General features: G+C 39.8%; 1 protein-coding gene across 4 annotated transcripts in view; it reads right to left on the bottom strand.

Moving 5' to 3' along the window:
- PITPNM3 (PITPNM family member 3) overlaps window positions 1–26,746 on the bottom strand; it is a 148,923-nt gene that overhangs the window by 58,258 nt on the left and 63,919 nt on the right. For all 4 annotated transcript variants that reach the window (XM_067309434.1, XM_067309435.1, XM_067309436.1 and 1 more), the window contains 2 exons: window positions 13,826–13,873; window positions 1,056–1,132 (listed from right to left, as the gene is read on the bottom strand). In XM_067309434.1, coding sequence (XP_067165535.1) covers window positions 1,056–1,132; window positions 13,826–13,873 — 125 coding nt within the window. The remainder of the gene's footprint in view (window positions 1–1,055; window positions 1,133–13,825; window positions 13,874–26,746) is intronic.

Below are 26,746 nucleotides of genomic sequence, written 5' to 3'. Positions count from 1 at the left end.
TATCTCTAAAAGGCCTCTGATGATTTCCAGTGACTACATACGCACCTACTGAACAAGGGAAAGATGCACCAAAACATCAAAAGGGTTTATAATTCCATCATACATTACAAGAGCTCAGACAATGCAGCCTATTAGGAAGTCCCCCCCCCCTTTTTTTTTAATCAGAATTTAAGAAGCATAGAACTCTCTAGACAGACTCAAAACAGGAGCTCAAAGGAAATGAGATATTCTGGCAATAAGACTTTCAGAGTTAGCAGTTTAATCAAGGAACCCATACCAAGATCTTCAGTCTTGTTAAGCAGCCCCTGATTCTAGGAGAGCAATGGATATGAGCAAAAACAACACAGGATAACTAGTATAGGTAAAACAGCAGAGCTTCCTGCAAAAACTACTCCGTTTTTTGAGAAGGTGAAGTTATCGTGTCCTCTGTATTTTCTAACCATACAACAAGACAGCACTCTATCATCTTGACCTATAAAACATGAATTAACCTAACTGTCTTACGTAAGAAACTGTCCATCTCCCCATGACTACGAAAGAAGTGAAATTAACAACATCCTATGGGATTTAAACCAGCTGTGATTTAAAAAAGACCGGAAGGATGTTTGCCAAGCAGTTCTCTCCTCTTCAACATTTGCTTCCTTCTCGCTCCAGAACAGCCCAAATCTATTAACTAGTATTGCATGTTGTGAAGCAAGGAACTTTTTTTTAAGAATTAGTTGAGAGAAAGATGAGAAGATGAAATGGGTTGATCTTTGTTAGAAATACCAATTTTTTATTGGGTAAAAAATGTAGCTGTGGGGCTAGGTATACTGGAGATGTCTATTGATCTTGTTTATGCTTATGCTAAAAGCGTCTAGAAAAGATGCGAATGGAAGTTTTTATTGAACAGAAGATGAAATAAATAGTCAATTAAAACATTTAATACGTCTCAAAAATATATAGCTACACAGACTACTGTGCAATTGCGTTAGCTTGACTTTTGTCATCAACGCGTATTTCCACACGTTTACTCCTTGGAAATCAGAAGAGCTTGTTTTGAGAAACAATCTCACCTCATTGTCCTCGTGTATTTCAATACTGCCTTGTGCAGGGAACCTTTGTTTTCTTAAAGAGGCTCTATATAATTCACCTGAAAGGGAAAAGATATAATTTATTGTATAAATATTTGGCTGCCTCACCATTTACAGACATCTGTGGAGGTCAGACACTTATAATTTCAATACAGAAAGGCCTGCTCACAGGAAATCCTTTAAACAAACAGAATATTAGACAAGGTTTCTTGAAGTCCTACATCCTGAAGGATGCTCTGTTCTTACAGTAACATTTAGAACAGGATTCAGGTGTTTATGTAGGGGTATGCAGTACCAGTAGAGCTGCTGTTAGTCACCTGTGCATTTCTGGAGCAGCAGTAGAAGAGGTCACCCTAGGTCCTGCATCATCTCTGTCAGTCCCATGCAGATACATTAAAGATACTCTGGAGTGTCTCAAATTGTACTAAACACCCATACGTAGGCAAGTGAACTGAGCCTTTAAGTTCTCATTATGGCATGAGCTATTGTCATAGAAAGCCAGAAAACGAGGTTAAGATACAACTCCAAAGACCTTCAGCACCCAACTCTGCCATAAGCCTCTGCGACTTACCTGGGAAACTTCCAGAAGCAGCCATAGTGCTCCATTACCAGGGTGTACATTAGGAGTTACAGAAACATAGAACAAAAGACAGTTCCTCCTCCAAAAAACTTGGAATTTGACAGCCAGGAAGAGACAACTGTAGAGAAACAGTGTTTTGCTAATACCTTTTATCACAACAGGATCTTGTATTCATCATCCTGTGTTATAACAATGACAGCCTCTGCACTGGCGTCGGAACAGGACTTAGAATGCTTTTGGCTTAGTAAGAACAGATTCAGCCACTTAATTATCGATGACAACCATAGCCAACTACATAGTCAAAGCACTGGAGATAAACACTGACCTGTTTTAAAATACCTCACAGGAGGTGTTAGCTGTACTCTCTTGGTCATCACACAGTAAGTCTGCAATACCTGTTATGCAGGATCTGGCCAGGTTATCCTAAAAGCACTGAACTTAGTTTAAAAGACACTTCACAAGCACTCAAAAACTCTCCACTCTTCTGGATTAGAATTGAGAGCTAATTCCATTCCAGATTCGATCTGCCTTGTAGCCACTAAAAAGCCATTTATTCCCTGTGGCTGAGTTCCTCCATATTTTAAAGCAAGGTAATTATTCTTGTCTTTCTGGCAGGCAAGGATTTTAAAGGTTAGTCATTTGATATCTGTATTAAAAAGAAAACTGCAACAGCAAACACATGCACCCAAACCCTGAACTTCCACCAAATGTAATTGCTTTTTGGAAGTCTCTGCCACCCAAGGTTGTTCCTTTTTAGAAGTGTTGTCTCCAAAAGTCTCTACAGAAGTATCACTTTTTTTCCAAAGCTCATCGTAGGAAAAAAGTCTCAGTTTTCTAGCATCTAAGCTCACAACAGAACCAGTACAACACAAACATAAGTTTTGTGTCATGGAAAGAAATTATCCAGAGCCATAAGGAATATCTAAAGTGAACCATAATATCAATCTTCAACAGAAAACTGAAAAAGGGAAGTAGGACTCACCACATACTAATATCTGTTAACTTCACAGTACAACATACTAGACAAGACGCTCCTGGGATTACTTTTGCTGTGCTCTTTTGAAAATCTTCATCTAAAAATATGTTTTTAGAAAGCATAGTGTTTTTTTTTTTTTAAATGCTGCCAAGTGCCAGCTCACAGGATAGTTCTCCAGTTTACGCTCACAAAAATGTCATGGATAATTAACAATTCACTAGGATTCTAGGCACTGTTTTAATTGCAATTTTTATTCTATTCTTAATATAGCTGTCAGGAGATTAGGTTTCTCTCCAAGTTGCTTTCTCACTTTAGCGGAGAAACAAATGTGCAACATCAACTTGCAGTATCAGAGATTACCGGAACTACAATGCACAAATCAGTCTATGGAAGCATGATAGGTATTCTTTTCTTTCAGACATACCAGTCTGTACATGCCAGCTGTCTTTAGAACACTGCTAGACTGTCATAAAAATCTGACTGCAATAGTGTAAGAATGTGTGTTATACTCTTCTTAAAATCTTCACCTAGAAGTACAGTTTTAACATAGCAAAAATGTGGAGATCTTAAAGAAAAAAAATTAAAAGTGCCAGGTTGCAGCACAGGTCAGGAATTTCCATGGATGGATCTTTGACATTTTGCTACTCAAAGGAACAAACTTGTCTGAATTCAAACCAGTACCTTGGTGGAGGGAGAAAAGTGAAAGGGAACTTACTGATCATACGCTCTGGAAGATAATCAGATTGTGGGTCTACATAGGTTCAGCTTTATCGTATAGGTTAAATCACACAGACTTAAGTAACTGAGGACCTTCTCTGTCATGATGACAATATAACCAATAATACTATTCAGCTGCTAAAGCTCTATTGGAGACAGAAACATACAGCATGACCTACAAGAGAAAATGACAGAAATTTCATTAGGCACTGAAATGAAGCTGAGAGCAGTGAGTAGTTCCCACTGCTGTTCTTATATCCAAATTTTCAAAAGCCTTTGGCAGCTGCCAGGTCTCCAAATGCATTGAGAGCTTCGGAAAATTTGTTTTAATGCCTTCCTGGGAGCAGAACACTTGAAAACCTGGATCTAGATACAGCTGCTGAGCCACCCTATGCTCTGGCTCATATTACTGAGCACAGGGCGAGTTCTTCATGATGTTGAGAGAACTCATCCTATTACCACTGCAACGACTTTCTACAGGCTGCAAGTCGGAATGAAAGTCCAAGTCTGTTCTTCAGATGTTACTTCAGCCCAGGCAATATGCCAGGATAAAAAGGTCACAATCAATCCTGTTTCTATGGTCTCACTCTCTACAGGTAAATAATCTTGCCAGTGTGGACAAGGATCTCTCTTTAGGAACTAGTCTGAGTCTGTGAAGTTAACTCATCCATCACAAAAAGCCTGTATAAAACATTACAAGGGTGTCCTGAAGTTTATACATCCAGCAACTCCCTTTGGTTCTGTCTAGACACCCAGGATTCTCCATCCACTGCAAACAGTCAGTGTGAGAGCAGCACACCTGCCATTTCTCCTACCAACCTTTTCTTTGCTCAAACTTTTCTACTCATTTTCAGCCTCATATTAGATCAGAACAAATGAGCATCTGCTACCCCCTGAGTACTCTGACAAATAAGAAGCTAACAAAAGGAGCAACATAAAAATAGAACTCAGTTCTTAACTAACATGGCTCTTCTTAGAGGACTAGATTATTCATAGAGTCTAAAGTTCTTCCACTGATGTATTAGTTCCATATTTAACACCACTTCTGCTCCAGTTTCATCCCCTCCACACAGGGCATAGAAAACAAAATAGCAATAGGTTTTAATCTTATACATCAGTAATTCACTTAACAGCAGTCAAAACCAATGCAGCCATGCTGTGATCCAGGAGCACCAAGACTTGCTCGTATTTCTGGATCAGGCATCACTCAGAATCCTTCTCCAGTAAGAATTTAATAGTAGATACAAGGTCTTCTAGTAATTTCAAGTACTTCCAAGATAACACAGAAATCAGAGGACAGACTACAAACCTCTGCTCACTTCGCCCTTTGGAAAATTCTGGTATATTAGAAGAATTGAATTTGTTCCTTTACAGAATTCAAGAAAGGGAATTTCTTGACAAGGACCTGCCTTGTCTGTTCAGACCCCGCACTGAACAGTTCTAAATGCAAGAATCAGCTCAGAGATTCATACCATCATGCTGTTGCTATATTAATGGCGTACCATCAGAGATCAGGGGTCCACAGAGCTGGCTGTTGGACAAATAGAGAATACAGTGGCAGTCTAAGGGAATAATTTGGAAAGGAGAACAACTGACTGGAAATCCTACCCTTGGAAGACAAGGATGCCTTTTTAAAACAAATATGCTATACAAGAGTTAATATATAACTACCATAGGATCGTCATTGCCAAAAAAGAATATTTATTTAAAGATGATCTTAAAAATATCTAATACTTAATACCTGCCTGTGTACGAAATCCTGCATTTGGGAGTCTCAAAGAGTAGGCAGAGCTCCTGAAGACAACCTTACACGCTGCCACCCCTTAAGGCGTCACAGCTGGCCTGCACGGTCATTCCTTGGGCCCTTTCAAAAAGGGAGTCAGCGACTAGAGTCCGTATGGGATAACCCATACTCACAAAGAGAGCTCGCCTCAAATCCCTCACGGCTGTTTCAGCTTGACTAGCCACACTGTGGGGCAGCGGCGGCGCCCGGGGGGGAGGGGGGGCGGGGGGGTAGCCGGGGGGGCGGGGCGGCGGCGGCACCCGGGGGGGAGGGGGTGGGGCGCCCGGGGGGGGCGCCCGGGGGGGGGGGGCGCCCAACTTGCATCCCAGCACGTTTTGTACCTCTGGTAAACTCAACGTAGGAGTAAGAGGCCTCTCGTTAAACTCCCAGCAGTTTTGTTGGGAAACTGCAACACTTGCTCCTTATCCAAACAGAGGAACTGAAGCCACAGAAAACAAGACTGTCGCTAACCCCATCAGTTCATCTACCCCCAGAGAAACTTCACTTTGTACCAGACATAAGGTTCACACCTTGCCTGGGCTGAGGAGAAACAGTCCATGTTTAGGAAACCATATGGGTATTTTCTAAAGCATTTTTAATGATTCAGTTTTTCTTGAAGTTGTTTCTGTGCTTCAAAGGTCAGAATAAATGCCAGAGGGAGATATTACTAAACAGAACACTGCAGAGACAGTTGAAGACAGGCCAGCAACTACAAGGTCTTTGCCATTTATCATACAGAGCCACGATTATCCTGTGACCCCACCACTTATCTCACAGTTACGATGTGCCTGTCAGACATCCACGGATTTCTCCCTCATGTGTACCAGCTCACTCTTCTATATGGATTTTGGGTATTCAGCATTGTCCTCGGGGGAACATCCTCAGTGAAACACCATACAAAAATCATTCATGTTAGAAATGCTCTCATTTTATTTAGCTATTCTTTACCTTTCAGCAAATGATCAAACTGAAACTGCCTAGGGAAGAAGGGGGCAAAACCATCTGCAGTGTTGGTTTATTTGTGCAACCTGAGCTCTGACAGTTTTGACTCGTCTGCACAAACAGTATTTGGAGACAGAATGTAAAATGATGGTGGCTTTAATCAATATGTTATAGAGAGCAGCGCTGCAGCTTCTGATTGCAACAGCCCAACAGAATGGCAGGAAGGGGGGCACATTTCTGTCCAGCAAGGGAGACTTTCAGAAGCCACCAAGTCCCCTTCGATAATGTCTCTGGCTCTTCAGTGCCTTCCTCACACAAGATTCTACTGGGTTTAGAGTATTCTACTGTGGAAGAAGTGCAGTCCTGATGAAAGGAGAGCAAAATAAATTGCATAGGAATGTAAGCAGCAGGGCCATTCTTCTAGACAATAGCAGAATACACTGCTTTAGCATCAGCTGAGATACTTCATTGTCTAACATGCAAATCTGCTTTTTCTAAACATTATTTATTTTTAGTGGCTGCTTATTGCACCAAGTGAGATTTTATCACCTAGCCTATCATAACTGGACTGTAATGTGAAATAACGCTCATAAACCTTTCCAAGGCACAGCAATAACTGTATTTAGCTGCTGAAGACACCGAGGTCAATAGCTACATGGGTATTACCAGTCATTTGGGGCATGGCTAATGATCCAGAGCTGGCTTACAAAGATGTGGTACCTACAATTTAAAAAGAGATAGGGAATCTCTCCTAGGCTAATCCTGGCAAGAACACCTTTCAGGCAACCTAAAAAAAACAAACCTCTTTTTGATCTAGATAATTGGATGGGGGACTTGGGTAGGTGGGTGGGTGGAGGTGGTAAAAATCAAGGAGAATGACACAAAACGTACTATATATAAAGATGCTGATTGACTAGCAGGAAAGGGACAACCAACCCAGGGAGGCAGTGCACACAAACATCTGACAATCATCTATTGTGGAGGTGGGGGAAGGCTATGTTCTTAAGCGATCTGCAAAGCTAGAAGGAAATGTTTTGGGCAAGTTTTGTCAATTAGATATTTGTTCTCTACTTCACAACAGTACACAGCATAAATCACTAATAATACTCAGAAAAGGATACTGCCTCTTCCTTACTGGGATGGGTCCTAAGGCATTTCATGTTATGTAATAATGTGGTGGTTGGTCATCCCCCCCCCTTACTATTTATTTATTTAGCTCTTAGTCATGTGACAAAAGTAAGGAATATGGAAAAGAAGTTGCAGAAATAGAGCTCTATAAAACTAAATGGTTTTCCTAAAGCAATAATTTCATAACCTCATCAGATATGATTAAGTTCCATCTCTTTCATTAATACCCATTCTAATTCCACAATAGTTTTGCACTGAAAAAAGCTCTACTTACTTCAATGAAATTTCTTCTAATTTACATAAGCACTAGTGAATATCAAATATATCAATCAATTCCTTCCACTCTTCTCAGTGAACCACACACAAGCCCCGCAGGATGTCTTGCATCGCACTCCTCTATTATACAAGCACAGTCTCTCCTCACTTCATTTATTTCAATTTTGCAAATGATCCCATGAGAGATAATTTGTTGTACTGATTGCAAACATGCACATGAAGGAACATCACATGCATAAGAAGGCCTGAAAAGTAAGTGCAGTTGAACATATCCATAGAAACCACAATCACTGTTAAACACCTTTTCTGTAACTTCTCTTTGGTATCTAACAAGCCAAGCTACTAGACGCATTTTAGTTCTTGACTACTATGCAAAAATACATCCTCAATGTAGAAAAGATTGTCTTATTCTTCAGAAATCTATAAAGGGAAGGATAAGTGAAGAAAATTCTTTTGGGCAATTAGTATGATAATTTTGTTTGACTTTCAGAGAACCATGTTAGCTGAAAATTAAATAAAGGGATAAAAACAGCATTACTAAAAAGCAATGAAAGGAAAAGATTTTACAGATCTGAAAATACCAAGCCTTTCAACAGAAGGAAAGACAGTCAAACTGGGCAAACAGGGATCAAGGAAAATCTTTCAACAGCTAACCTGAATGTGGATTCGATCTCCAGCTGGCTCTATTCAAGGCTCACCTAAACATAAACAGGTGCTGTATGGTACAGGAAGCTAGACATTGAATATGCTATTATATTTGACAAATCTCTTCAGTAAGACCACCCAAGATGCTATCTGCAGCTTAACAATGAGGATAAAGAGCTTTATGAAGGCATGACTTACAGGTATTTGCAAGGCTAGAGCAGTGTTATTTTTCATATTGGTTAACACAAACAATAGCTCAACTCTTTGGATTGCTGAGCAGAAGCTACATGTATATTCCTCCAAATCCAATCATGCCTCTTTTGCCCATTTTAGAAATTTATTTAGTTCGCAATCCCATAACCTCCCCCATAGGGGAGAGAGGAGGAAAAAATATATATATATATATCTCTATATCAAGCAACACTCATTCTGTATCACAGTACAAGAGCCAAGTACTGGGGTTTTCCAGTGAACAGAAGTCATGGCATCTGTGCTATTTAAGTGGTTGCTAAAGAATCTCCTTCAGATAGGATGTTTTAAGTAGCATTTTGACATTTCTGCATCAGTAAGGAATGCTGTCAAAATGATTTGTGTCCAGGTGGAGGATCCTGAGAAACAGAGCCTCTCAAAGCCTTTTTTTCAAAATGCAATTTCCTAATTTTTTCTTTTTTGTAAATGATCTTGTTCCATAAACATTATTTTATTTCTTTCTGCTTTTATTTGTAGGTTCAAACTAAAATAGAGCAAGTTCTTTTACTTCCTCTTTGATGCCATTTAGGTATAAATTAGCGAAGGTAAAATTTAGCAGTTTTCTCATTGTTTCTTCATTTCCTAAAGTCAGAGGTGCTTTTTGTATTCCACCAGGAGACCTTATGTTACTGAGAAAAATGAACTCTGCATACTAATATCCTATTGTCCAGAGTAGCAGCAGACCATTGCCTCTTACATAAGATGAAATGAATAAGGGATTTCTTCATCATTACTGACAAAAAATGGTGAGCTCTCATGGTTTTTACCAGCTCTTAGTGACATCACTGAACATACATAGTAGAAATTACGCAGAAGTTCCCAAATTTTTGCTAACAGTGCACTGCACTGCACAATGTCAAAACACATCATATAATATATATGCTAGAAGAGGCCTGTACAGGCTTCGTACCTCACATGGATGCAAATGTGCTCTCACACTTCACTTGCAGTCTGGGTGGATCACACGACATGGAAGAGGTCATGGTGTCTGTTTTTTGTCCTATCAGCAAGACCCATAGTAGGAGTCTCAGCCCTCACTGCAGTAAAAAGTCATGATGCCTCCCTCTTTCCATTGTCCCCTATTGCTAGGCACAGGAATCAGAAAATGAGATCTCACCAGTCCATGTGGAGCCATGTATTCTCAGATTTGATTTGCCAGAGAAAAGAAAAGCAGGAAATGCATGCAGAACTGTCTGTCTGCTGGAAGATTTCTCTCAGGTAGAATCAGGGATCTTAAAGGGAGAAGATGGCATTAGTTGGAACTTGCCTGCCTCAAGCCAGAGCTGTCCTTTTCTAGATTATGGATGGGAATCTTAAACCGATGCAGAGAATCAATAGACAGAACCAACAAGCAGGGAATAAAAATGACAAGAAATAGAAATGCAGTACAGTTTTGCATATCATCAGAATGCTGCAATGTCAAATTTTTCCAGCCTGATAACATTTTCACAATACTTTTCAGGTACATCTAAGAGAATTAAAAAGGTGCATTTTTATAACACATTATACAAGCCTAACGAAGCCAGGGTGAACAGCAGCTCTAACTCAAAAGTTAGCTAGTCTAGAGGAGCCACAGACATCTTTTCTTCTTCTTCTCTAGCATAGAACCACTCTCAGAAATCACTGCATGTTGGAGAAGCTAAGCACAGTAACCCAATAATCCTCCCACGCTAGTGCAACACTGCAGACAGACACTAAGAAAGTAATTACTGTCTAGCTGTTCAAAAACCTCAGTGGTGTACATGATTAACAAATGTATGGCCAAAAAAACCACTTGTTAGAAACACAACCTGGCCTATTTTCCATTTATAAATACACATATATTCAGCTCTCAAATTTTTATTGCTTCTTCAAATAGCAAAGGTTTTCAAAACCAGACACTCAATCCAGGGGGGAGTAATTCTGCTCTCCCTCCCTCAGGCACAGCTTCTCCTAAGTCTTTGGCTTATGCATTCATGTAATTGCATCAACTGAAGTGATTACAGGGAAGTGGCACTGCCATTGTGCACTGAATATTACCCTCCCAGATAGCTCCGGACAGCTTAGCTGAGCAGTACAAGCACAAGGCTGGATAATTAAGCACTCCTGAGCAGCAGTAGCTGAAAAATGGAGAGGGGACGGGGTATTTTCATGAAAATAAAAAAAGTTGAATTTCCTGTTTCCTCTGCAGGGAAATTTCTTGACGTTTTAAAACAAGCTCTGCTCAGGACTTCTAATCCTGGCTCTGACAAATTCCTTTTGCAACTTTCTACATGCTTGCCTTCTGACACCAGCAACAGAGCTATCTGGGATGGAAAGAGCAAAGTAAGTGCTGGGAGCTAACAACAGGCAATCTATTCTCACACACTCTCCCTGCTTCTACAGTACAGCTGAGGGATGGAGTGCCACAGTCAGATGAACAATCAGGCAGAACCAGGATGAGCCTGGGATATACAAAAGGTCTAAGCACTGAATCACCAAAAGGCAGCTTGGTTAGGTGAAATTACCATCTGCTTAAACACTAGAAATTGCTACTAACTGTCACTGGCCTGAAATCAGCTCCCTGGGAGATGTCCCAGTTAAACAGTTTTCCTGATTAAGTGGAGTGTGTTCCATCTTGAAATAGCTATGATTTCATTTCAACTTTAACTAAAGAAAATATGCCACGCATAGCTGCGGATTTGATGTGTGTGTTGGGGGGGGGGTGGCAGGGGGGGAGGCTATTTTTATTTTACAGTTAACAATCCTGTACTTATTCTAGGATTCAGATTTAATAGCATCCAGCCCACGTATTTACAAGCACTAGCATCCCATCCCAGTCATACCACAAGCTTTAGGGGAGCTTCTCCCTCTTATTTACCCTGACTTTACAGCAGCTGAAATTACATCATTGTCGACTAAGCACCAAATTCAGAAAAAAATGTCTCCATGGATGACCAGATTTTTGTTGTTTTTTTGAAGAAACACAGACAATATTCCTACTGCAACAAGTCAAGTGAAAAGGATATACGTGTCTCATTCTCTCTCCCAAGAGAGAGGCAGAAGCCTTGGAAAAAGAATAAGCTCCCTCGATCACAGTCTGAAAGTTGGAAGCAGAGAAAATCCCATGTCTGGATGAAAATCAGACAAGACAGCATCCTGAAGAATTTCACTGAAATGCTAAAACACATCCTTTACTCTGGGACTACCTTGGCCAACCTGGAATACTTGGTAACCTTAATTAAAACAGGTGACTAAATTTAAGCACTGAATAATTTTACTTGGCTGAAATTAAAGCAGGCCCTTAAATATCACGTTGAAACAGAATCCTCATTATTAAACAGCTGTTAACAGCATGAAATTTAAAAGTTCCATCTTTTGGGAGATGATCAATAAATTCCATTTAAAACATAAGGCCTCATTATAAAAATCATCAGGAAATTTTAAGCATCTTTCAGCAGGACAGCTACTGGACTGCATAGACAACACTGGACCAAGCTCATTGAGAACTATCCCAAGCAGTTCATTGGCTCTTAGCAATATGCAGTCCCAAAACAAATTAAAGTGAAGGAAGCTGGATTTAGAAGAAGGGGAGTAGGGGGGGGAAGTTTACGCTAATCTGCTGCTGATCAGATAATCAATTATAAGGAAGGGAGGTCATGGTCCTAAACTCTATGCAGCCCTGTTACAGAAATTACACTTCTTTTCAGTCTAACAGTCAAAAAAACAGGAACAATGGCTACCATCTCAGTGAACTGATTTAATCACCAGGGAAAAGATTTTCCAGGTATTTCTGAAACAGAAGTACAAGCTGCTACAGCAGAAACTAACGAGCCAGCATCTCTGGCAGGGACTGTACTGCATTAAAATTCCCACTAGAATTGGTGTATATAGGATATGTTGCACACATTCACCATCAGCTTACAAGACATCCAAGCAAGCTGTGCGTCTACATCCTTGTCTGAAGTAACTTGTTACCAGAGAGTCTCTGCAGATGGAGTACATCATATCTGAAGATCAGAGAGCATCAGGAAAGGACAGTTAGGTGAAAGGAGGAGTGCAGAAAGTGATTCCACACCCCAAATCAGCCACGAAAAGCATCAGCGCAATCCCTGGCAACAGAAAAAGTAAACCAGCACCCCTAAATCTGGGACAGAGGGAGTAGTTACAAGAACTCTTAACTTCTGAGAACATGAGGTACAGTTTAAATCTGTCCTAAGCACCCTTAATATTTTGCCACATTGATTGGGAAGGAATTTGGAGTAGAAACAAGAGAGTTTTATCTAAATAAAAAACATAAGAGGGTCATAGTCCCCCCAAAAACCTGTTATTTCCATTATCACACTCCCATAAGAAATCATGCAGTTCCTTGCCATCTGCTGTGGTATTACTAACTGTTTATAATAACAAATCTGTCATGAGAAATATGTTCACATGAAGGCTGTAACATATGCTTTCTATTAACCAATGACAAAGAATATTTTAGTATACTGAAGATCCAGTTTCTCGCAAGCTGCACTGTTTAGAAGAAAATAATGACATGCATCATTGAGCCCAATCCTGTTCTGGGAGCCACAACAGGAAACATTGCCTGTGTCAACTCCATACTATTTCTACATCAGAAGAGTCTTCCCCAAACAGACTGCCAAATCTTGTACACGACTACTGTGGAGCACTGGAGATGCAGCGAGGCACAGGGTCTAGCCCAGAATCTAGACTCTAGCTGCTCCACAGCTCCAGTTCTCAGGTCAGGCCAGATGAGCTGGGCAACACATGATTCCCAAAGTGGAAGGGTTGGCACAGTCAGAGTGACAGAATGTGCTTATGAACACAGTTACAGGAATGGCTAACAGACATTTCACCATGAACTCGATGAGGGCAACTGACAATTGCTCCTGGGGAAAACTGTGATGACAGGAAAGACTATCATTGACACTGCTTATTTCTATGAGCCAATTCGCCTTCTTTAACAAGCAGTGCAAAAGCACAGAAAAATCAACAGCACAGTGACACACCTAAGGGGGACAACCAGCAGCAAAGGAATCCTTGAAACATCAGGTGTGGCACTGCTTTTTGTTCCAACAGCACTCCAAAACCTTAACAGCAACATGTCTTGCACCTCTCCAAGCAGAGAAGACATAGGAAGGTGCAGAGCACAAAGCACTAAAGGCATCTACAACTCCAAATCAAGCCACGTTCTCCTGTCCTGCATAAAATATCATGTATACCAGCAGCTTAACCTTCAACACCCCACCCCACCACTCTAGCCAATGCTATAAGACATTAATGCATTAAAATATTACAGGAACCTGCTTGGTTCATTTTCATAATCCTCATCAAGGTTAAACAAAGGAATCCTGGTTTTCCTCCACCCACCCCATCTTCTCAAAATAACATTTCAACAAAGCATAAATAACAGACTTATGCTGTTCAACATAACAAAAGAGAAATGTTAACCACACAGGGTACAAAGAAAAATGGAAAGAACCTTGACTCACGTTGTTTTTCCTGTAGAAAGCCAGATGAGCAAAATGCAGACTCCTCACCTGGTAAGGAAAAACACGCAATGTGAAACAGGCGTTCTTTCCATAAACATCAAGCTCTTTACTTTTTCTAACATACTGCAATAGGTATTTTGCAATGGGTCACTATGCTGGTTTCTAAAACTCCCATTGGCTTCAGTGGGAATAGCTCAGCATACAGCAGAGACATTGGAAAAATTGATCAAATCTATTCAAACAGGTTATTCCAGATGCTAGATTTTCCTTTTAATTTCAAGATAGGAATCATAGGCAATGAAACTATAGATAGGAAATTATTTCTCCGTAGCATTATCCACTGAATCTCTAAATAACCAAGTAGCAGCATAACTTATCTAGTGACACAAAATAGATTCATATTCTAAATATTGAATTAGCAGTGTTAAGAATGTCTCCTTCCTCCCATTCCCTCCCACACTCCAACTGTCCAAGGAAAGTTGTACAAAGTGATTTTCTTGGATCGAATTAAAAAAAATAAAATAAAGCCCCCCGAACACACAAACATAAGGATAGCGGGATACAGGGGCCTTTTATTTAGTTCGTGCATATAGATAAATGTCTCCTATAGTACTCAGGGCATTTCTACCAAGGACAGTAAATACCTTTAGCATCACATCAAAGCCCAAAGGCACCAGCCTGTAGCTGTCATTAGAGCTGGGATGGGAACCCAGGACCCTTAACTCCTTCTCTAGATTCCTTCTTCATGAAGCCTAGGCAAAATTTAGTCTTCTCACTACAGCCTACGTACCATCTGATCAGACCCAAACAAGATACACAGAAAGAGACAGCACCCTTCTCCTGAGAGTCTGAGTAAACAACACAAGCGACATTTGATTATTTTCCATATACATGGAAACAAAAAGTCAAGTGACCCATGGGGGCCCCCCATCTTAAACAGATGGGTCAAGGACCAAGGAAGCTGGTGGCATTCCAGGATACAGGAATAAAACTAAGCATGTGTTGTAATCACCTGCCTACTGATTTTCTTCTGTTCAGTTAAAGTTTCTGCCCAAAGCCTTAAAGACGACTATAACACACGGACAAACTGTTCCTCATCTGATGGACTAAAAATGCTGTTACACAAACCCAGCCGTGGTTAATATATAACGAACAAGAATCAGTTCTTTCCTCTAATGATGGCTGCACCAGTAGGGAATAAGAGCTCTGCCTCAGCTCTCCCATTTTCTTCAGAAAAGGAGTTACTGGAGTTGGCAACCTGGCTTTTAAATGGAGCAAAGTGACAGGCCCTTCAGTCTATAACAAAGCCTGCTGTTCTCCATTATTTATGCTGAAATTACAACCAAAGAGACTCCCTTGGTACCTGATTTTGGAGAAAAGAAAATCATTTAAATTAACTCCTTTTAAATATTCATATACAATCTCCTTCATGTATCGCTTCCTCACCAGGGCATTTGCAGACTGTTGTTCTGCCAAAGAGCTTGGCTAACAACTGTTATCTACTCCCAGCTTACTGGAGAGAAGTGTTATCTGCAGGAGCTCCTCAGAAGAGTAATTGTTGAGGTGAAGCAGCCATCAGCCATTGCCTTGGGAAGAACCTGTGAAGTTCTCAGGAATGTGACAGCTTAAAAACAAGAACTGGGCCTCCATATCAAGAGCACAGACCAACTTTCTAAAGTGCTTGTATACACAATTCTGGGAAATTACAACATGACTGAAAAACAACAGGATTCAGGAAGAAAATTCCTTCCTGCGACAACTTTAAATGGTTGGGGAAATAAAAATTCTCCATCTCAAAAGAAGAGCTCTTGATGGAAAGTGAAAAGCCACTGTCACAACAGAAATCAAATTCATTTTTATTTAGCAGGTTTCAAAAACAGACTTCAAAAACAATTTTACTGACAAATATCAACTTTCAATACATGTTTTTAACATTTGCATTTAGTTTTTTTTGATATCTTTTATTGTGCCTGTCCCACATTTTTTAAACTGTTTTAAAAGAGGAAAAAATAAAAGGAGGTCAAGGTGGGGAAATTAAACAAAAACCTGCATGCAAAACAAAAACACTAGAAAGGAAGCACTTGTTCTCCAAAGCTAAATAGTGTGTAAAAGTGAATAAATTCTAGAGGTGGCCCACGCTTTCATGCAATCTAGTTCTTTCTCAGTAAAGAGTTCTCATCACATTTGTACCACTGCCTTGTGCAGGATACAGTGAACGGAAATAACTTTGCAGGCATAGCATGAACTATTACAGAGCATGTGCAGTAAGTAAATGTCAGAGGGGAGACACAGGTGGTTCATCTAGTGTTTTTAGATCTAGCATTAAATTTTTGTCCCTGCAGAAGCTTTTCAGCTTTTCTTCAGAACCAGTAACCTTGCCTCAAGCTCTTGTATAATCTAGAAAACAAAGAATTGAGACAGTGATGCCCCTCTGTGTCCCACAAAACTAATAATGGCCAGGGTTAGTGAAGTCTCCAAACAAATCTTTCCTGTTTAATGCTTTCACGATGGTAGGACAGGGGTAAGAATAGCTATTTATCACAAGTCTTTCAAACTTTGACCCAGACTGTGAACATTTTTAAGTACAGTGTCATTTTCTCACAAGTTTTTTCTCAGCACTGTCACAAGCTGCTCCACAAAGTACTGAAACATTCATGGAATCCCACACTACCACTGAAACAATTTACAAAAAAAAAAAAATATATATGTAAGTACCCATATGTAGTTTTTTTCTTTCCTAGAAACTTACCTTATTTCTAGAAAATAAGCATTGCCTTCATTTGTTATATGTTGATGTTAATGGAAACAGCAAAAACTGACTGTGAATTACAAACTGGCACAGCGCTCATTTTCCTGTCTTGGCACAGGACATTTATTGTGGTACCATTTTCACAGCTCCCAAGGAAGCAGGGAACATATTTACATCACTGATCCTTAAACCTGCAGTACAGCTCTAACCATACATCTTTATAACTTGAATTATTACTTCTCCTTTTCCATCTCCTTGCCTCCCATTCTCACCCAAAAAACGTATTATACTATTCAAGCACAGATCCTGTCCTGACAAGTGGGATAAAGGGTAAATGAACATTAATATCCAGACAATACTGCTGCAATATTTTGATGGTATTTTTCAGGTATGTGCTTTGCTAGTTGGTTCTTTATCCTCTTAAATATCCCCTGATCTTGCACTAAACTTTTATATGGTCTCCATGAAGATACAAGAGTACTGTTCCCCTGCTTCACAGACTTCAGCAAACAGACTGTTCTAGTAGGGTTCTACTTAGCAGGGACTGTTCAAATATAGCAAGCAGTACTTGCTACAAATTTATTTCCGGCCTAAAGACAAGGCCTCAAAAGTCAAGAGAAAACAACAAGCAGGGTGGAGTGAAAGGGGTGAAAAGTGACTAATAAAACAAAAAGATGATGCACAACTGCTAGCCAGCTAGAATCCAGTATCAGAGTGGAACAGTTCTGCATGCTGACATTCAAAGCTAAGAAGATGATGCTATTAGTGTAAACTGTTGCCAGGAGATACTGGAGCTGACAGGATATTCCTGATTTTGCCTCAGTAAAGAGTAGAGAAATGAAAGGTCTTCTGAACTTCCTTCCAGGCTTCCATTTCTGAGTCCATACTGAGTCCTTCCTATGTTCTCCTGTGCGACATCAGTCCTCTGCCCTCTCAATCCTCCTGAGACTCCAGCACCTCTATGCTGCTGCAGTGTTGTGTATGCAGGCAAGTAAATGCAAGAAAAGGGCCCTTTTAACTGAGAGAATTCTGTTACCTGCTGAGCAAATCGCACATTTAACTGCGCATCCTTCCCTTTCACTTCAGCCTCTTATCAATGAAGATCTATGTACTTTATAAATCTAATTTAAAAATAATTACCTTTACATAAAAATAATCAGGAGAATAGGCTTGCCTCCATGGTTGTTAAGAGAAAAAGTTGGAAGAATTGAATTTCTGTGCTGATTGGGTTGGTTTAAAAATTCTAACAGCTTTCCTTGCTCGTAAAATTCTTGTTCACCTCCCTCCACCTTTGCAACCCTCCAGCAAAAAAACAACTTGCTATGCACAAAGCAGCATATTTCTCGGGAATTCAGCAAGGAGAAGTGGTCAGAAGTGACAAGATCTTTATTCAAGGGAAGTTAAGTCCATGTTTGGAGGGTTATGAGTACAGAAGTTGGAATTTATGACACTAAGAATAAACGCACCTAAGTCATAATTTCCAGGTAATCCCAGCACTCAGAATCTTCTCAAAGAAACTGCAGAGTTATTCTTCCAGTACACCTCAGCAAGGGACATACTTCCTTCAAAGCTCAGGACCCACTCCACTCAGTGTCCTCCTTTTAAGCACCAGCTATTCTGAAAATTTGCCTTCCAGTTTTACACACTGAGCTTTTAGAAGGGGAAGGAGGGGGAGAAAATAATAATAATAATAAAAAAAAAAAAAATCAAAAAACAAACTTTCCTTCAACTGTTTTGAAGACCAGCTCTGGGAACTTAAGGGTCCAGGTCAGAAAACTACTATAGTAAATATGACTCTTGGCTTTGAAACAGGATATACACTTGCTCAAGACTCAAAAGCACTTGAAATTATTAGGTGCAAGCTACAACCAATTTTTCACAATCAGTTATTTCACAGCAAGTTCACATGAGTTTACTTTATCTATACAATAAACAAAGGCGGTGTGAGATTCTAGATATTCTCAAGAGATTCACAGATCTCAAAAACATTTAAAATTGCACTTAGCTTGTGAGTTTAGATAGCCTCAAACTTTCAGACAGCGTAGTTGACAACTTGTAAAGTCTGGCCCCAGAAAAACATATTGACCTAAATTTCTTTCAGGCATGGAACTAAAATCTGATGTCATCCTCTTTTACAAACCTTCACAAAAGGTGTTTCATAAGAAGATAGATCCAAAGATGTAGGTTCATCAAGGTCTTTCAGCCATAAGTTCCCAGGCTTAGGTTCTGTGCTCATTTCCTGCTCCTCACTCATCAGAAATGGTATGTTCTCCAGCTTCAGAAAACATGCCACAGTGCAAATCACAAAGTCAGTTTAAAGGCCCCCTAAATCACATTGCCTTTCCCTTCGCATAGTCATCCCGTAAGACGTTCAAGCTTCAAATATGAAGCTAGACTGAAATGCAGAGATGCTCTAACAAAATCTGCCATATTTTAAATTACCCATCTGAAGACATTTATTCTAATATGACAGGAAAAACTTACATGCCATGCCTGATTAGCCACTTGAGGGCATTCTACTTCATCTAAGTATGGTCAAGTGCTGCAAAATTAATTCTACATTTAAAGAAATTCAGGAAGACAGTTCAGTTTATGACAAGTCTCACCAAAGACAAAGGAACTATTCACTTGGTCAAAAGAAAGCATGTTTGTGAAATTCTTTCCAGAATTAAGGCAGCAGAAACTCTCTGCTCTAAGGAGGGTCACTAGGGATGTCAGAGGGTTCCAGGAACATTCACCACATAGCAATTTCCACAAAAACTGCAATTGCCACTTCCCTGGCCTGGAATTAAGAGATGATCTGCTATTCCTCTAGTCACATGCTACCAGCTATTTCAACGCTACAGAAAAATTTAGCAAGCAATTTTTTGGGCAGTATTCAAACCAGAATACAGCCCACCTTACTTTCCCCCCCAAAAAAGGGCTGATAACACCAGTAGAAATAAACATACCTATTCACTAGAGGAAGTACCTGAAGGTTAAGTACAAATTTTACAAAAGTCACCTTCAGAGCAGTGTTATGCTGTGACACAAAGTTATTACACATACATCAGTCTTTGCAGAACTGTACTCTGAGATGTAAGAGGGTGTTTAGTACAACTTGTCTCGTCTCTCATTTTGCTGTCCCCTGAGATTACGTTGCTATTGTGATCATCAAGAGGCTAGCACAATAGAGCAGAGTTGTGGGCCTCAGCATCAGCAAGATATTAGGGGGATCCTCCCTTCCCCCTCCCCCACCCCAGCCCTCTCTAGTCTTGCAACATTAGCTTCTGGAGTGCCAGCAGGCTTCATGGTATGCATGATTTTTCCTGTTCTAGTGAACTGAATTCATTTAACGACTTAATCAGATACCACTGAAGCAAACAATGCTCATTTTCCATTTTAAAATCCAGCTTTCCCTCAGCAAGAATACCGTGAAATTTACCTTTAAACAGAAAAATCTGATGCTGTTTTCTTTTATGCCATTGTAAATATAAGACTGCTGGGAGTACAATTATATCAAACTGGGGAAGACAGAGGAGACATTAGGAAAGGAGGTAATATACCTGCAGATGGTGTGATCCTCTGGAAGGAGCTGGCAGCCAAGGAGCTCAGATGAAATACAGTTCTCCAGGTCCAGTGAAACCAATGCAATAATGTCTGCTGATTTCAGCATGTAACAGACTGGATCTTAATAGGGACCCCAAAAAGGAAAAGGGAATCCATGGAGGGACTGCAAGGAAGGTGAGACTGCAGCAGGGCTCAGCTCTCAAAATAAAATACTAAAAATATCTTAGAGGCTAGTTTAAGCTTCCTCCATTTTGCTTGCATTTGTTAGGCTGCATTTTAGAACATGCAGCATCACAAAAATAAAGTGACAACAGTTGGAAAACCAGGGATAACCTGCACTGTTATAAGCTGCCATCATGGATGATTTGCATGTCAAGGACAGCAGAAATCTGATTCCCTGATTATCTCTAAAACCTGCTGCTAAAAGTAAATCTGTTGTTTATATGAGCCATCTGATATGTTTTGGAATGCTGCTGACTATTCAAGTCTGTCTTTCCCTTTCACTGTTCACTGCACTAAGCCAAGTTTTCTGTTTGCTGTTCTTCACATTATTAGGCAGTGGCAGATGCTATTGCAATAAAATTAATAGCAGCATAAACTCTGCAGGCAGCTATATACAAACACCCTTTAATTAATTATATGACTCTAGGAAGACAGGACAAGGAGGGAGAGATCACATGCTACTGGAGAGAAGGAAAACAGTTTGTGTACATGAAACATTCACTGTGGAAGAAACCAGGCAAGGCAGCCTTTCAGGGCGGGGGGGAGAGAGAAACACCAGGATAAGGTTAAAATTCATTATATTTAAATTGTAGAGTCATGAGGTTTTAGAGATTTTTTTCCTGTTATATTGAGCATTTTGATCCTTGCATAAATGTTGGAGAACCTCTGAGATGCATGGCAGGTGCAGCAAAGGAGACATCAATGAACCAACGAAAAATGAGACCAGATGAAGAAGAGTTCCATAAAAACATCTCATTGTGCACCCAATCTTGCAAGGGAATGCTGGTTTGCTGTAGGAGCTTGATGGCTCCAAATCAACGTAGTTCATAAGTTCAATTATCATGGGTCTAGTATTCATATCACAATTAACAAGCATCTTAACAAAAAGTCTAATCCATCCATGCAAAAAAGGAACCCTTCCCATTCAAGTAAGGGAAAATGCTAATGCACTGCCAAGTTGGCATGTCTCATGCCTTGATCCAATTATCAAACCTAACTTTTGTGTGTGTGTGTGTGCACATGTGTAATAACACTGTAAGTGCAAAATTCAAAGCACGCAAGTCCCATGCATAATTTGGCTGAAAGGAAATCTGTTGACTCCATCCCTACATTCCTATAGACTTTATACACAAGAAAGAATCAAATGCGAAAACAAGAGGGGAGAGGGAAACCCACACACCAATCTCATCTGAAAAAACTGACTTTAAAAACAGAGCGAATGCTGCCTTCCTGCCATACTTTGCAATTAGCTCAGGGCTGACTGCTACCACCTCAGTGGTTTTCCTTGCCAAAGCTGTACTTAACCCTTGCACAGCAAGCTGAAAGCTCTGCTTTACTCCTATCTAAACACCATATGTACAGATTTAAACACTATAAACTTCATTACTGACCTAAAACAAGACAAATTTCATTTTGGGAGAAACAATAGATGGTTTACACTCTAAAAGGTCTTTTTCCTCCTCCAAAGATGTCAGGACTGAAGAGAGATGTAGCTAAACTCTCCTCTTACACTTAGGATTTGTATCTCTTTAGCAACAAGCACCTAGCTGAAAGTTTGATAAAGACAAAAATCTGAAATTAGTGATTTGGTTCTCTCTTCTCATGTTAATGTTTCTCCATAATACCCGATTGGTTAGGCTCTTAATTTGACTGTGGAATAGTACTGCTTTATCTTTCCACCAAATTAAGAAGTTCTTATGCCATATTAAGTTATCAAATATTTAATATTTTCTCATTCACTTCCCTTTTTCTACCTTCCACTATGGGGTGAGATTAGGATGACATTTTTGTAGCAACTGTCAGTGTATCCTACCCTTCTGATGTTGTCTTTCCTTGTGCTGAGGAAAGATTACATTAGTTTAACCTGGGATTCAAGAGATCTGGGACATGGACAAAGGCATTTTCAGAAGTGCTCATTGCTTCTGAATGCCCAGTACAGAGTACAATTTCCAGGAGCTCAGTGTGCTTTAAAAAGAAGAGCTTTATGAACAGGTCACTCAAAGAACCCTAACTGACCAAACAAAGAAACACACACACACACACACACACACACACACACACACACACAAAACCTTTCCTAAAAGAATCACCACCATTATCAAGTTAGTTCTTTATAGCAGCTTTGTGCATACAACACACTCCAGAAAAGACGAACCCAAGTAGCACAAAAAAAACCCTATTGTGAATTCTAGGGCTGTAGGATTGCAATGGCAGGACCAAATGCAAGGGTGCACAATCTACCCTTGTGCAAGTGATCAATGACTGAGAGTCATCAATAGACCATAAATCTCCACTAAAGCTACTAGGACAAATTCTGTTCTCCACCTTACTACTGCAACTGCAGTTTGTTCAGTAAGGTAACTCTTTGCAGGAGTGGTAGCTTGTATCAGGAGCTACTATGCACTGCAATTGAGAGAAGACTACTGCGCATTTTCTGGAAGTATATAAAGAAACACTGTTATGATAGTGATTGTTTCAAATTGCAGGGAAATACAATAGTCTAGTTAGCTTACTCCACAGAAGTAAATCAAACCTAATCTTAACCACAACCACTATTTTAGTCTTCTGACGCTATTCGGTTCCTTGTGGATGTTATAGCAGGATAGAGCTAGCAGGTCAGGGAATCAACTGGAAATTACCCTGTCATCACTTAGAGAACTGCACTGGTTCACACATAAAACAGGCTTTTTCTTATGCTTGATGGAAAAGATGAGATCCAAAAGATATGACACTGGAGGGCAAGAAATCATTACTCAGTGATTTATGTACTGTAATTAAGAATTCAGAAAGTATATTTTTTTAAAGGCAAATTACAAAGAACAGCTCCAATTCCACTAGAATGGGAATACAATGAAGAACGTTCATTAGTTTGTTAAATTTGTGTGCAATCTGTTTCTCCATATCTGCTTCCTAATCCTCTTTTCTCTCAGAACTTGTCACCTTCTCAACAATTCTGGAGGTAAATGCAGTGGCTTTTTTTTTTCCCCCCCTCCTTCCTTTTTGGCTCTCTCTCACATTAAGGAAATTTCTCTAAATTTCTCTAAGTTTCTCTGTCTAGTTTTTCCTAAATGTAGTGTTTTCTTCTTATTACATTTCAAATCCACTGAACACAAAAAATGGCAAGTTGTATATTTCTGTCTTCAAGTAAGGGGGGGGAAAAAAGCCTTTAGGGTGATAGGCAGATAGTGTTTAAGGAGTCTTCATGTAAACCTGACAGAATGATAAATATCTCAACAGGCACCTTGGAGTACAACAGGCTAGTCAAGTTTGCATATATACAGACACAGAGAAACATTTCTTAAATGAGATCTTCCAACTAAAATTATAAATTAGTTCCACTGATTTGCCAACAATACAAAATGCAGTTAAAAAACATTAATTGCAAGGATTTAGGATGACAGTGTTTTCTGATTCACCTTGAGGTGTTGCTCTGCCACGTTTGAGGGAAAGGAAAAAAAAGAATCCAACCCATCCAAGTAATATGCAGACTGTAATTAAACCCAATTAGAGCAAAGAATTAATGGATGTTTTTATGAACAACATAAATGTTAGGTTTGGCAGTCTCACACTAGAGCTCAAGAGATGGGGAAAATCATCAGCATGCATCGTGTTCCAGTGCCATTCCTGTATAATGCAACTATTTAGAAGCATATACCTCCTTAAAAACTTCTGAAAGTCAATACACAAAGTGCTACTGTCAGTTGAAGTCCTTCATTTAGCAATGAGTATAAAGTCTGGGCAAAACATCCTTTCATGTTCCAGTGAAAGAATTCTGGACAGATAAATACTCTGGATCTGCATTTTTTTGTTGTTCTTGGAGGGGAAAATAAGAAAGCAAAAGAGAGCACAGTATGACAGTGATGCAAAGAGGATCAAGGTCAGTTTGTATGTATGTCTTTCTAACTGCAGCAATGCTGGTGATAATGGTTACACTGTTCTAGTTTGTTCCTCACCACAGTTTAATAGCAGCCATTTGCTAAAACAGCTTATTTTGACTGAAATTAAGGATTAGAGAGTGACCGCACAAGCAACTTAGAAGGCAGATAAGAGGGGATCAGAAAGATAATGATGAGCAATCTCTCTGGCCAACAAACTGCAGTTGCAAGAGAACATGAGAACAGACCATTGTGGAATGGGATCAAAGATCCACAGAACCAGCATCACCTTTGCACTAAACTTGGCATCATTTCAAAAGGACCAATTGTTCACTAATTAAATGCATCTCTGCCCATGTTCCAATATGAATAACAATATTGGATCACCCATGGAGCATCTAATTCAGCACTCCACCTCTCAGATAACCACCACTGGACACTCCAGAGGCCACTGCCCATCTCATAGCACATGCATGGCCATAAACACCTCATACCAAAGAATCAAGCAACTGTCCCTCATAAGTAGCCTGGGAAGACCATGAAAAAAAGGACAAAAACAACAACCAACCTACTAGAATCTGTGGAGTTTTGTCTTTCATCTAACGTACTCTATTGATGCCCCCATTAGAAACACCAAACTGCCTATAACCACTCCCCCTCTCAAGGGGGGGGGGGGGGGGGAAAGGCAGACAGACTCAGCTGAAGGTACATGGTGTTACTGGGTTGTGCAGGTGCCAAATACAGCTAAGAATGATTTGGTAACCTGTTTTTGCATTAAATGTCTAGAATATAATTTGCCATCGTGGTGAGACAGAGATCATCCCCCCTCCTCCCCCATACACACTTTTAAATGGTTGTGCTAGTAGTTTCGTAACTGTAATAAACCTTATGTACCCTGTATACACCGTCCCTGTCTCCTGTGCCACAATTATAAATGGAGCCCACAGTATGTCTGTGCACTTACTGATCTCAGGGTCAACGCTTATACAAAAACGTCAAAGCTTTTCCCAGAGGGCTCAAAGTTTTCCTTGAGTGAGAAAAGGATCCAAAACCAGAACCTCATTTCCAAGGCAGTTCAGCACACATGTCTGGGAATTTTCTGATTTTTTGTTTCCCTGGGTTTTTTTTGTTTTTTTTTTTAAATTCAGGTTTGTCTTGAGCAAAAATTCACCATGGGTTACATGACATTCAACAAATTTCTGGCTGGACAATGGGCAGTCTCCTCCAGAGCTCTCACAATACCCATGCAGTTCAATACACAGGATATTCTCAATGTTAGAGACTTCAGAGTTGCCTGAATCTCTGAAAGCCCCCAGCTTTCTAAGTGGAAACCATTTTAATGTCTCCAATTAAATTGCTGAAATTAAGACAAATGAAAATTCTGCTTTTTGGCCAAGTTCAAGTGCTGTTTCTGAAAAGGAGCTTACACAAGAACTGCATCTTTTGAGAACTTAACTGAAAGTGGACACTCGAGCACAGAGAGAGCGTGATCTTGAGATCTAGTAAAGACATGGCACCACCAGTGAGAAAAAAGCCTTCAAGGTGTCAAAAGCAGGAAAGCATTTCAGAAATGCTAGAGACAGTGTGAAGTTCCCAGAGACAGGCTGTCAAATTACAAACAACAGTTACCAAAGCCACATAGTTAGTCAGTCTTACCCAGATGTAATTATTGTTTCTTTATTTTTAATCGTGGAGCCACACAAAAGCTTTGCTAGAGCCAGTCACAGTAATTGTGTATAATTTAAAATAATCTGATCCAGAATAAATTAGCTCGTGCAATGAGACCAGGAAAGGCCTTCTACTTACCTGGTAATGAAAATTCCCAGTTGTGACAGCTGATCATGTCCATCTATTTTGCTGGTTACCAGTAAAGCAATCCATCAGTCTGTATGTGTGGCATATGAAGCACAGGAAAAGTGAATTTCATAGGCATTTTACAGTCAGTTATGTTTTAAATGACTAATAATTGCATTTTGTCAATTGCCTACCTGAGAATTCATCATCATCTGCAGCATTTTAATTGAATTAGCTGGATTTGCAGAGTGAAATAGTAGTGTATTGCTAGCAAAATTGACTAATGGCTCTTAAAGTTTAATTAGGCTGTATTTAAATCAATAGTCATCCTTTGTGGCAAGCTGTATTACGAAAATGAAATTGCCATTTGTTTGCTTGTTTATTTTATATGCTACAAAGATACTACTTGTGCCAGCATCTTTTTATAGAGCTTCATATTGCAGAAGTAAGGTTGCAAGCCCTATGCAGCAGGTTTTAGAATGACTTCTTTGCTTCGGGCATAGGAAGCATATTGAAAATCCAAGTCCTACCAATATAAGGATGCTACGACTGGGGAACTAAAGATGACTGCTTTAAGTCAGTTGTACAGCACAGAAACAGTCAAGGATCATTGGGGATTTTGCCTGTTCTTTAAATAAAATGTTTCCATTTTGGAAAATGCAAATGAATAAAACCCAAAACTATCCACAGAAACATGGCTTCCCCCCCACCCCCAGGAAGACTTCAAAAGAG

The sequence above is a fragment of the Apteryx mantelli genome, chromosome 22 (genome assembly GCF_036417845.1).
Source record: "Apteryx mantelli isolate bAptMan1 chromosome 22, bAptMan1.hap1, whole genome shotgun sequence".
Taxonomy (NCBI): Eukaryota; Metazoa; Chordata; class Aves; order Apterygiformes; family Apterygidae; genus Apteryx; species Apteryx mantelli.
This window is presented reverse-complemented; position numbering and strand designations above follow the sequence as displayed.